This window comes from Microcaecilia unicolor, chromosome 4 (assembly GCF_901765095.1).
Source record: "Microcaecilia unicolor chromosome 4, aMicUni1.1, whole genome shotgun sequence".
Lineage (NCBI taxonomy): Eukaryota > Metazoa > Chordata > Amphibia > Gymnophiona > Siphonopidae > Microcaecilia > Microcaecilia unicolor.
Window position 1 is genome coordinate 132750373 of NC_044034.1, and position 13106 is coordinate 132763478.

The 13106-nt window shown below is 46.6% G+C and overlaps 1 protein-coding gene across 1 annotated transcript; it reads left to right on the forward strand.

The window, feature by feature from the left end:
• Nucleotides 1–519: 519 nt before the first annotated feature.
• On the forward strand, nucleotides 520–11898 carry LOC115469625 (nuclear apoptosis-inducing factor 1-like). Its single transcript, XM_030202421.1, has 3 exons — nucleotides 520–904; nucleotides 1839–2451; nucleotides 11775–11898. Exons 1-3 carry the CDS (start codon nucleotides 520–522, stop codon nucleotides 11896–11898), a joined length of 1122 nt encoding a protein of 373 aa, XP_030058281.1.
• The last annotated feature ends 1208 nt before the right edge of the window (nucleotides 11899–13106 follow it).

Genomic DNA, 13106 nt, shown 5'->3' on the forward strand with positions numbered 1-13106 from the left:
CTTGAACTTGTGTGGCAAGATTCTAAGCAAGCACCCACCTGCAACGGAAATGTCACTGATGCGGAAATGGAGTTCAAGGGATGTGGAACACTGCAAACAGAGGGGGCGAGGCCAACCCCCCAGCAGATGACACGAAAAATACAAACCGTACAAACAAACAGGTGTTGAAACGCATACACCCCCCCCCCCCCAAATGTAAAGAACAATCGGTAAAGTGCAAGCAAACAGCCCGTTTAAAAGGCCAGCATTAAAAGGAATGTAGGTGAGGACGCCCATACGGCTCCACCCATAATCAGAATCGTGCCCACAACACAGTGCAGCTGGGGACGCTCATAGTACTCCGCCCATAATCGTAATCACGGATGCCCAAATCGCTGGATGAGCTGGGTACGTGTAGGGATTTTGTCCATAATCAAACAATCAACGCCTATCTCAAGGCCGCCCATTCCCCCTTCAACATGGGCGTGTCTGGCGAGTATTTAGGCGTTTTTCTCCGGATTTTCGAATTGCTTTGTTACAATGGCACCGAGGCTGCCTCCGACCCGCAAGGGTAATTTTAGCGATGCCGAAATCGAGCTCCTGGTGCAGGAGATAGACAGAAGACACACATTTCTGTTTGCTCCCACAGGCCAGAGACTCACTGCTACTACCAAGCAGCGGGAATGGGAGGCGGTCCGGGACCACCTGAATGCAGTCTTCCACAGTGGCAGAGATGTGGAAGACTGCAAACGTAAGTGGCGCAGGCTGAGACGGGATGTGAGACAGAAGGCTGGTGGGAACCCCCCAGCACATGACACCGCAAACCTGACACCCCTGGAGCGGATTGTTCACCGCCTGTTACCCCAGGAGGGCATTCATGGCGTCCCTGGGACCCTTGACACATCAGCACAGCCTGAGGGCACAGGTAGGTTGACCCTTATGAAGCTGGGGTATCTGTTGTGCTGCTGCACTACACTCTGTTTTACACAATTGGGGGACAGGAGGAGGGAGGTGGGGGGAGTAGTGTCAGCAATGTGTGTATCTGACTGTCTTCAAACCTAGCCTACAAGGCCACCTTTATGATGCTGCTTTGAACTCCTAACCACTACTCACTTGCTCAAGACCCTTACTCACTATCCCCACCTTAGTAATTCCCTTCGCTCTTAGTTGCCCTGTCTGTCTGTGTGACTTAATTAGAATGTAAGCTCTATTGTGCAGGGACTGTCTCTTCATGTTCACATGTACAGTGCTGCATATGCCTAAAGGATTAGTAGTAATGTGTAGGTTGGCACTGTGTCACAGCTGTGGGGCCCTTCCCCACTCCCTCCTCTTTTACCATTTCCAAACTCTCCATATATCCTTCCCACACCTCTGTGCTGTAGCCTGCAACGTGGTTCATACACCAGTTGTAGCCAGTCTAGGAAGTCAGTAGTAAAAGAAGACATGCACATATGTCCTTCAGTTACAAAAAACCCAACAAAAACAAAAAGGATGTGGAAGGACATCCTCAGAGTTGGTGATTGCTGTCCTTCTCTTGGGTTTTCCTCCAGCACCTCTGCCTTTCACATCAGTCTCTCCTGTCCTGGTCTCCAGCTCTGTCTCATGTACAATCACATCTGTGGCTTGCCTGCCAATCCTATTCCTCACCATCTCCTTGCTGGGTCTTCAAGAGTGGGGCCATGTATACGAATGCTGAAAAACAACAGTGGGATATTTTCACCAACACACTTCCTCCCCCTTTTGCTATGCAGGTGATGACAGCCACTCAGATGAGGCTGGGCCTAGTGGGCTACAGGCCCAGCAAAGAACTGCTGCAGCAGCAGCAGCAGAAGAGGTGCTACCTCCACCACCTGCTGCAGCAGCAGCAGCAGAAGACGAAGAGGCGCTACCTCCACTTCCATCACCTCCATCACTTCCATCACCTGCAGCAGCAGCAGCAGAGCGAATACCTGCAGCTACACCACCTGCAGCCTTTGCTGATAATGAAGAGGATGGAGAAAGGGGGTCATCTCCTCGCCAGAGGCTATCGAGCCACAGGAGGCAACTGATGCGTGTGACAACTCAGTTGCTGCGCCACAATGTGGAGCTGCATGAACACCGGCGTGAGAAGCTCCAGGTGCAGCAGGAGAAGCTCCAGGTGCAGCGGGAGGTGCTCCAGGTGCAGCGGGAGATGCTCCAGGTGCAGCGGGAGGTGCTCCAGGTGCAGCGGGAGGCGCTCCAGGTGCAGCGGGAGGCGGTAGAGGGCCAACATGCTATGCTCCAGCAACTCCAACAGCTGGAGCATAGCATCGAGGGCCTGCGCCGTGACCTGACACCACCTACTCCAGCCGTGCTGCAGCACCAGGAACTGGCCTCAACATCCTCTAGTGGCCAGCAACCAGCGGCTAAATGGAGGACCTTGAGGTCATCCGCCTCCCCAGCCACTGCTGCACCACCCACCAGACCAGCTCCCATTCTGGGTCCTGTGGCCAGGTTGGAGGGCAGCACTACAAGGTGGCCTGCCTTTGAAAGGGCAGCTGAGGAAGCAGGCTGCCGTCTGCATACTCAGGACAGTGAGAGCAGCTCCTCATCAGAGCACTCTGAAAAGACTTCCCCTGCAGCACCAGCTGCAACCAAACACGGTGGGAGGGGTAGGAGGGGACGGGGCAAGGGGAAGGGAAGAGCCCAGGGGAGGGGTCGTGGAAAGTGATGGGACATGGGGGAGAGGGGCTGATGGTGGTGGAGGGGTGATGGTGTACACATATGTGATTGCTATGAATAAATTTCAACTTACTCTCACACAAAACTTGTCTCTATGAGTCGTTGCCTTGCTCTGACCCCCAGCTGGTGTGCGGTCTGCTCTGCTCTGTGGGCGGGAGGTGGAGGGGGCTCCTCATCCTCTTCCTCTGGGGCCTGCTGCTCTGGTGGCTGTGGCTCCTCTGGGAGGGGCTGTCGTCTGCGCAGGGCCAAATTATGGAGCATGCAGCAGGCCACGAAGATCTTGGCCACCTTTTGGGGGCTGTAGAGGAGCTCCCCTCCAGACCGGTCCAGGCACCGGAACCTGTTTTTCAGTAGGCCAAAGGCCCGCTCTATGATGACACGGGTGGTCCGATGCCTGCTGTCGTAGGTCTCCTCCGACTCTGGTTGTGGATGCACCAGGGGGGTCATGAGCCAGCTCCGCTGCGGGTAGCCTCTGTCACCTTTGAGGAGAAGCACAATGAGAAAGATGAGTGTGTATTGTTTGGAGGTGTGTGTGTGGGTTGTGGAGGAGGTCTAGGTTGGGCAGATCCATGCTGCACTTACCTAGGAGCCATCCGCCAGTGATCTCCCCTCGGTCAAACCTGCGGAAGATGCCTGAGTGCTGTAGGATGTAGGCATCATGGGTGGAACCGGGGTACCTGGCACACACGTCTAATATCTCCCCCTGGGCATCACACACAACTTGCATGTTCATTGAATGAAATGCCTTCCTGTTTCTGTAGGTGGCTTCATGTGCCCGGGGGGGGGGTCTGAGTGCGACGTCTGTGCAATCAATCACACCTATGACCGAGGGGAATCTAGCTACAGCATAGAAGGCAGCCATGTTGTTGTGCAGGGCCTGGGGGGTGGTGGGGAAGGTGATGTAGTCAGAGATGTAGGTAAGGAAGGCATCAAGGAAGTGGGTAAGGCAGTTGGAAATGGAAGCCTGGGTGAGCTCCGTGTTGACAGCAAGCACAGACTGGAAACTCCCAGTGGCCAGAACAGAGAGAGCGACAGTGAGTTTTAGGTGCACGGGGATGGGGTTGTTCCTAAGGGTCCGGGCCTGCAGGAGTGGTTGGAGCTGGTCACACAGGTGCTGAATGGCTGCCTTATCAAACCTGTACCTAGTGATACACTGGAGGTCAGTGAGGTCAAGGAAAGTGGTGCGGGGCCTGAACACCCTGGGGCGTGAGTATCCCCTATGGGGGGGCATCTCTTCCTCCACCATGTGCATCGCCAGTGCATTTAGTGCGTCCATTGCCTATAAGCTCACTCCCACCACCACAACCACACTGCACTTGCAAGCACTGTCCGACCACACCCTCTAGCCACTCACTGCCAAACACACGCTGCAGCAGTACACAGGACAAACAGAGACTCCAAACAGGTAAGGGAATGACGTATGCACGTGAGAACATTGAATGGAGAGGGATAGGGTGAGGGGAAGGAGTTTGGGGGCTAGAAGGGGTAGGGAAGGATGAAAGGGTAAAACACAAAACAGGTAGGTGAGGGTAAAGAGGTTCGGACTAGGGCACACACGCAAAGGTAACAGGTACTCCGCTTTCTCTCCAAACAACGATTCAGCTTTCTCTCTCAACAAATATGTCACCACTCTCCAACTACACAAAATCGCTACTTGGTCTATAGACAATTTCCCCCTTCTGCTGGTCGCTTTTATATGAGGTCTACCGAGGAACGCCCATGTTCTGGCACATACTAAACCATTTCGCAAACCGTAATATGGTACGGACGCCCAACGCGTAACACCGCTCATAACACGCCCACGACACGCCCCCTATGTCGCCGGCCGTAGATGGGCGTTTTTGCATTAGGCGCGTCCTTACGGCCCCCTTTCGATTATTGGCTTTGGGCGTCTTTCGTCCATGGGAACGTCCATGTGCCATTTGTGTCGCTTTTTGTGCGCTTCTAGCGTTCGAAAATAAGCCCCCAAGTCATATTATAAGAGTAATAAAATTGGATAAACACATTTGTAAAACACAATAAGGAGATATCAAACTGTACATGGAAATTGTCCCATCCTGCAGTAAGTTCCAAATGTGCGCATGCAAACCATGTGCTAAATTTTAAAAAAAATCTTGAAAAAGGCATGTCTGGGGACGGAGAGTGGGCATTTATGGGCTAATCAGTTAGCACATCTATATTGCTGTGCACTAACTGATTAGAGTGGGGTTAGTAAATGAGCCCTTAACACCTTCAAAATAGGTTGTGTTTAGGGCTCATGCACTCATTTTTGGTAATGCCCATTTTCTGGCAATGGCAAAAATGTCTTTTTGCGTGGGAAAGACCCATGTAAGGGCACTCTAAGGACACCTTCTACCGCAGCTTTGTAATGGACCCCTTAGGCATTTGGATTTTCTATTTACTATTTCTATTACTAAATGTAACTAACCTTGGAAAACGTATGAGGTAAATGCTTAAAAAAAGAATCTGGCTTTCTCTCTCTCTGTCAATGTATTGTCACTTTGCTGACACCAGTCCTCCTCTCCCTTCTTACCACAATTGTAATGAAAGCTGTGAATCACTTGGATATTGAAACATTATTCTCTGCCTTGACTTCTCATTTTGTGTGACCTGATGAAGGAAATGTCACTCTTCAAAGCATGAAATATATTAAGTCCAATGAAAAGGTATTATCTTATATATATTTTGATCTGAATTTCTGTGCATCAAATTGAAATAAATGTTCTCTTTGTTACTTTTACCAGTGCATTCTCCATCTAGCGAGATAAAATTGTAGACCCTTTTGATCCATAGTCTAATTCCTGGAGGATTTTCAAACATATTCCTTACATCAACACCTTAGAAAAACATATTTATAGTGGCATATTCCATGACCCTCAAGCTAATACTATTTTGAACCTGAAATCTATCAACTAGCTCTTCCAAACAGCATACTGAAAAATACAGTTGTTGAGATCTCAAACTCAAGCAGTCAGTAGTTGATTATTTCACTTCAATCAGCCTTGAGGATACATGTTTACATGTACCGATTAGCCTTCACCAGCAGAAGTACATAAGGTTAATTGTAGAGGACCTCTATTTCCAGTTTCAATCTATTCTATTTCAGTTAGCCTCTGCCCCTTCTATACTCACCAAGCTGAAAGCTGAGAAGAATGAAAACCTTTTTTCAGAAATGAAATTATCTTTCTTGAACTATTTCTTGATGACTGGCTGATCCTTTTTCATGCTTTCATTCAGCGATCAGGGCAGTACAGAGATTTAGCAAGGCAATAAGAAAGTAGTTCTATTACTTTGTGCCTCCATTTAGGTACTTCCAAGGCTGAAAAGTAGGAGTGGTAGTCTGTAACTGAAATTAGCACAGTTCCCTCTAAGCTGAGTGGAAGTCCTCCACCAGCAGCCCTGCCTGTGTGTGTGTGTGTGTGTGTGTGTGTGTGTGTGTGTGTGTGTGAGGGGGTGCTGTTTCTCTTTCACATTTTCAATAGTGAGGGACACTCAAGCTCTGCAGGACTCCAGGTAAACTGCCTGTCCCTAGCAAATTGAAAACACAATATTGAAGCACCACCCCTTACTGGCAACAATGCAGTTGGAAGATTCCCCTTCAGCTTAGAGGGAACAGTGGCCCATAGGTTCTATAACAGAATACTAGCGCAACATAGTATCAGCGTGCCTAATATTTAGACATCAGTACTTACAGCAGTCACAGAAATGGAATATATGTAGGTGCCTAAATATGGTAGTGATGTGCATAACTTACAGTGTTCTGTTATTTCACATACAAGTGAGAGCCCTGCTTATGTCCTGCCCATGCTTCGCTAATGATTATGCCCGTTTGGAAACATGCACTATGCAAGATAGACATGTGTTTATAGAATAGCCCTTAGACTGTAAGCTCTGTCGAGCAGGGACTGCCTCGTCATGTTCAAGTGTACAGTGCTGCGTACGTCTTGTAGTGCTATAGAAATGATAAGTAGTAGTAGGTAGCATACTGCATTTACAAGTATCAAATGTCAAGTATTAATATAATATTATTATACCATAATTTAAAAAAGAATTAGTAAAGTGGTTTACAATACAAAATTCAAACTATAAAAAAGGGAGACAAAACAAAAACAAATAAACAGATATGATAAGAAGCCTAGATTTAAAAATTCAAACTTAGATACCAGAACAATCATAAACTTAGTACTAAGACACACAAAGATGACAATACTGGGTACTATAAGTGACAGTAGGCTCCCAACTCAACTTTATGAAGCTACAAAGAAGTATATACCTAAAAGGTTATATTTTAGGCACAAGACTGCTCCTGCCCCTCCCAGTATGTCACTAGTTCTGACACTCAGTAAGTCCTGGGAGTTCTCAGAGGTTACGGGTGGGTAGAGGGAGCATCTGGTGGGTGTTGTGTTGGGGCAATCATCATGGGGTGATGAGGTGGGAGAGTAGCATCAAAGGGCTGTTGAATTGGGAGAAGGGGATATTGGGAGGCTGATGAAGTGGGTCGAGGGGGGATTCCATAAGCACTCAATGGCTATGACCCGAAAGTTATGCAGGTGCCAATCACTATTCATGACTGACACCCACATAGCTCAGCCTTTTCTGCAGTCCTATCTTGCAGCTTAGCTATGCAGGCACTAGCACTTAATAACACTAGTACCCACATAACTCCCCGCTTCCCCTAGACTTCACTCCCAGACCACCCAACCACTGCCCAAATTCCACTTGTGTGGTTAGAACTGATATTCAGCAGCATTGCCCAGTTAAGTAGTGTTGAATATCATCGGCTGCCCAATCAGTTATGGGCCTCGCATGCCCACTTAAACCATGTTGAATATTGACCCATAATTTATATACATTGTACACCATCCTGATGTGATATGCAAAGGGTAGTTAACCAAATCTAATAAACATAGACAAAGTGCTATTTACTACCACTCTCTGTTGGATATCACTCAACCAATGTCTTGAGACCTATATCCAGGCTGCTCAATTTATTTATGAGCCTCCTGTGTGCGTAAAATATATTTGTTATTTTTGCATGGAGATGCTGTGTCTGGAAGTGGAGAACTGGTGTTTCTGTGCTAATTAGTTAGTTCAGCTAAATGATTAGCACAGGATTACAGCGTGAGCCTTTACCACCTACAAAATAAGTATCGGTAAGTGCTAATGCAATAATTGTTTTTAATGGCTGCACCCTAATGGCAACTTTAGTGCATTTACCATTATGAAATTGAGCTGTGGCCAAGCAACAGGATAATTTTCCCCTGAAGCAGTTATGTGAAACAGGATTTCCCTGTCAGGAGTATATTGACTGGCTATGTTGAATCACATGATGAAGACTAGCAATGTTGGAGAAGATAAGTGCTCATTTTGATAATTGGAAGCTCCATAGCTATTGTGTTTGTTTTTTCTTGTTAATTGAGCTGGTGGTTTTTCACTCTTTGATATAAAGTTTAAAGTGCAGTTTTTTTCTTGACTTGTGATGGTCATCGACCCTTAGCTCTATACAGTAATAAAGGGCTTGGGTTTGTTCGCTGAGGTCTTTTTTCTCCACTTTTTTGTTTTGCATACTTGCATAGTGGTATCACTCTGACTAATAACTATCATTAATTAGTACATTAATGATAATTATTAGTCAGAGTGATACCACTATGCAAGTGTAAAGAAACTTCAATGCTAAATTAAGAGTTTCAGTTTTGAGAGTTTCTTACTCTTATGACTTGTATTGTCTGCTAACATTAGTGCATGTTCATTAACACACACACAAGAAAGGAAAATTAGCCATTTTACTGCTGTAGTAAAAATGGCCTTGGCATGTGGAAAAACCCAGTGTAAGGGTGTACTAAGGACACTTTCCAGCTTATAATCGAAAAACAAAAACGCCTATATTGCGACCTAAATCGGGAGATAGGCGTTTATCTCCCAAAAACGAATAACGCGGTATAATCGAAAGCCGAACTTGGACGTTTTCAACTGCACTCCATTGCGGAAGCGTACAAAGTTGATGGGGGCGTGTCGGAGGCGTGGTGAAGGCGGGACTGGGGCATGGTTATCACCCGAACAGAGATGGGCGCCTTTCGCCGATAATGGAAAAAAAAGTATGCGTTTATAGTTAGAATTTAGGGCACTTTTTCTGGACCCTGTTTTTTCACGAATAAGGCCCCAAAAAGTGCCCTAAATGACCAGATTACCACCAGAGGGAATCGGGGATGACCTCCCCTGACTCCCCCAGTGGTCACTAACCCCCTCCCACCACAAAAAATGATGTTTCACAACTTTTTATTTTCACCCTCAAATGTCATACCCACCTCCCTGGCAGCAGTATGCAGGTCCCTGGAGCAGTTGTTAGGGGATGCAGTGGACTTCAGGCAGGTGGACCCAGGCCCATCCCACCCCCCTACCTGTTACAATTGTGCTGCTTAATGCTTAGTCGTCCAACCCCCCCCCCCCCCAAACCCACTGTACCCACATGTAAGTGCCCCCCTTCACCCCTTAGGGCTATAGTAATGGTGTAGACTTGTGGGCAGTGGGTTTTGAGGGGGATTTGGGGGGGCTCAACACACAAGGGAAGGGTGTTATGCACCTGGGAGCTCTTTTACCTTTTTTTTTGTTTTTGTAAAAGTGCCCCCTAGGGTGCCCGGTTGGTGTCCTGGCATGTGAGGGGGACCAGTGCACTACGACTCCTGGCCCCTCCCACGAACAAATGCCTTGGATATATTCGTTTTTGAGCTGGGCGCTTTCATTTTCCATTATCACTGAAAAACAAAAACGCCCAGCTCACAAATTGTCGAATAAAACATGGACGTCTATTTTTTTCGAAAATATGGTTCGGTCCGCCCCTTCACGGACCCGTTCTCGGAGATAAACACCCATGGAGATAGACGTTTTCGTTCAATTATGCCCCTCGTCACATACCTTAGCTCAGGGGCGTAGCCAGACCTTGAGGTGGGAGGGGCCAAAGTCCAAAGTGGGAGGCATATTTTGGTCCACCGCCCTGCCGCTCACCACCCACTGCCGCTGCTGTACATATCTTGCCTGGTGGGGGTCCCCAACCCCCACCAGCTGAAGCACTGCTGCCGCAAATACCTTGGCTGGCGGGGGTCCCTAACTCCTGCCAGCTGAAGCCTTCATCCAGTGCTAGTCTCCGGCACCGCCGCATTGCCTGCCCTCCTCTCTCTTCCCCTCATATCTGGCATGCTGGTTTTAATTAAACCAGAGGAGGATTGCCATTTGGTGTGAGGGCAATGTCCTTGATCCTCTTTATTTCCTTACACAGACCTTGCTTGAATATCTTCTAAACTTTACCAAGTCTGGTCTCAAGACCAACTCTGTAAGGGTTCACCTCAGTGCAATTCGTGCTTACCATCTATGATTGGAAGGTAAGTCCATCTCTGGACAGCCTCTATATCACTTCATGAGATTTTTGCTATTGACAAAGCCCCCTTTTAGACCTCCACCTGTGTCATGGGATCTCAACATCATCCTCATCCAGTTGATGAATGCTCCTTTTGATCTGAAGTACTTGACATGGAATATCGTGTTTTTGATGGCTGTTACTTCAGCTCGCATGGTCAGTGAGCTTCAGGCCCTAGTAGTGTGACCACCATACACTATATTCTATCATAGCAGAGTAGTTCTTCAAATGCACCCTAAGTTCCTGCCTACAGAGTTCCATCTGAACCAGTTGATCATTCTTTTGACATGCTTCCCCAAACCTCATGCCCATCCTGTTGAAAGTACATTGCACAACTTGGAATGGAAGCAAGTATTGTCTTTTACTTGGAGCGGACTAGGCTCTACAGACAGTCCACCCAGCTTTTTATTTCTTTACAGGATGGGGGTCAACATCGGGAAATGCACAATCTCTAATTGGCTGGCAGATAACATTTCTTTCACTTTTGCCCAGGCTGGGCTGACTCTTGGGTCATGTCAAGGCTCATAATTTCAGTGTCATGGCTGCATCTGTAGCCCATTTGAGTTCAGCCTCTATAGAAGAAATTTGAAAGGCTGAAACGTGATCTTCAATCCACACATTCACAGCTCACTACTATGTTGACCAGAATATCTGACACAATAGTTGGTTTGGGCAGACAGTTCTACAGAATTTTGGGTGGTCTAGAATCTAACTTCACCCTCCTAGGCCCATTTTGCTCTGTTTCAGGTTGCACTCTCACACATTATGTATATAGTTTCAGATTGATTAGTATCTTGAACTCGCTTTTGCAAGTTGTCCTAGTGTTTTTGGTGAGCCTGGTAATTAGGGATTCCCACATTTTAGAAGGATATCACCTTTTGTCCTTGGAGAAAGCGAAGATACTTACCTGTAGCAGATATTCTCTGAGGACTCATGCCCTCCTGCTTCTCCTTGGAGTTTTTTGAATGCTTTTGTACTATACTACTGCGTTGTAGGGATGCTTGTGCATGCTCTTAAAGGTATTTATGTATTTATTACATTTGTACCCCGCGTTTTCCCACACATAGCAGGTTCGATGCGGCTTAGATTGTAACTAGAATAACAAAGTCTTGTAAGAAGAAATATTACAAGCTGAATAAATATAATAATAGGAAGGGTTTAAGTAAATAAGTTGGATATGGGAAGATAAACAGAGATAGGATAAGCAAAAGGGATAGGAATAGAGAGGGATATGGTATAGGAAAGATGGAAAAGAAAAGACTAGGGATGAGTAAGGAGATAGGGAGATGAGGTCCAAGGTATAATCTGAATCAAAGACATTAACAGTATCAGAGCAAGATTGTATGGGTGGGCTGATAAGCTTAAGATGGGTCATTATGGTAAGCTTGCTTGAAGAGATATGTCTTCAACATTTTCCTAAAGGTCAGATAATCGTCAACTGTTCGGATGTATCTTGGCAGATCATTCCAAAGCTGGCTGCCCAGAAAGGAGAAACTAGATGCGTAGTAGGTTTTATATTTAATTCCTCTGCAATTGGGAAGGTGTAGGTTGAGGTAAGTGCGTGAGGATATTGATCTACTCCTGATTGGGAGGTCAACCAAGTCATTCATGTAGCCAGGGGATTCTCCGTATATAATTTTATGAATCATTGTATAGGCCTTGAAATTAATTCTTTCTTTGATAGGGAGCCAATGAAGCTTCTCTCGAAGAGGAGATGCACTTTCAAATCTCGACTTGCCAAAGACGAGTCTGGCTGCCGTGTTCTGGGCAGTCTGAAATCTCTTCAGGATTTGGGTCTTGCATCCTAAAAAAACACTGTTGCAGTAGTCAACTTGGGTAATAACTGTAGATTGTACCAGGTTGCAGAAAGTGTCCAAGGGAAGATATGATTGCACTTGTTTCAATATCCACATCATATTGAACATTTTTTTCGTGGTGGACTTGGCATGGTTGTCGAAAGATAAATGGCTATCTATCGTATAGATAAATGGCTATCTAAGGTATATATGCTATTAAAATGTTCCACATTGGCAAAGCGGATGACATCACCCACACATAAGAAGGATATGGCCTGCTTGCCCTCAGAGGATCTAGATGCACTACATCAACCAGCTCACCTTTAACCATGTTTATTAACACTTTCAAAGAAATGAAGCAAATAGGTGAGGTAAGGTTTCCCTTGGTTGAACCAATGCTGACTCTGTCCCATTAAACCATTTTAGTATCAGACTTCAAAGAATAAGAAGAGAATTTCACTAAATTTATCTCAACTAAATATATAGTACTATCAGGCTCACTTTCGAAAGAGAAGGAGGCCCATCTTTTGACACAAATCAGAAGATGGGCATCCTTCTCACAGGGTCGCCCAAATCGGTATAATCAAAAGCCAATTTTGGGTGTTCCCAACTGCTTTCCGTCAGGTGGATGACCAATATTAAAGGGAGTGTTTCGGAGGTGTAATGAAGGTGGGGCTTGGGCATGCCTAACACATGGGCATCCTCAAGCGATAATGGAAAAAAAGGGCATCCCTGACGAGCACTTGGACGGCTTTACCTGATCCTATTTTTCTTATGACCAAGGCACAAAAAGGTGCCTGAACTGACCAGATGACCACCGGAGGGAATCAGGGATGACCTCCCCTTACTCCCCCAGTGGTCACTAACCCCCTCCCACCCTCAAAAAGTATCTTTCAAAATATTCTGTGCCAGCCTCTATGCCAGCCTCAAATGTCATACTTAGGTCCATCGCAGCAATATGCAGGTTCCTGGAGCAGTTTTAGTTGGTGCAGTGCACTTCAGGCAGGCGGACCCAGGCCCATCCCCCCCACCTGTTACACTTGTGGTGGTAAATGTAAGCCCTCCAAAATCCACCATAAACCCACTGTACCCATATCTAGGTGCCCCCTTCACCTGTAAGGGCTATGGTAGTGGTGTACAGTTGTGGGTAGTGGGTTTTGGGGGCTCAGCACACAAGGTAAGGCAGCTATGTACCTAGCAGCAATTTATGAAGTCCACTG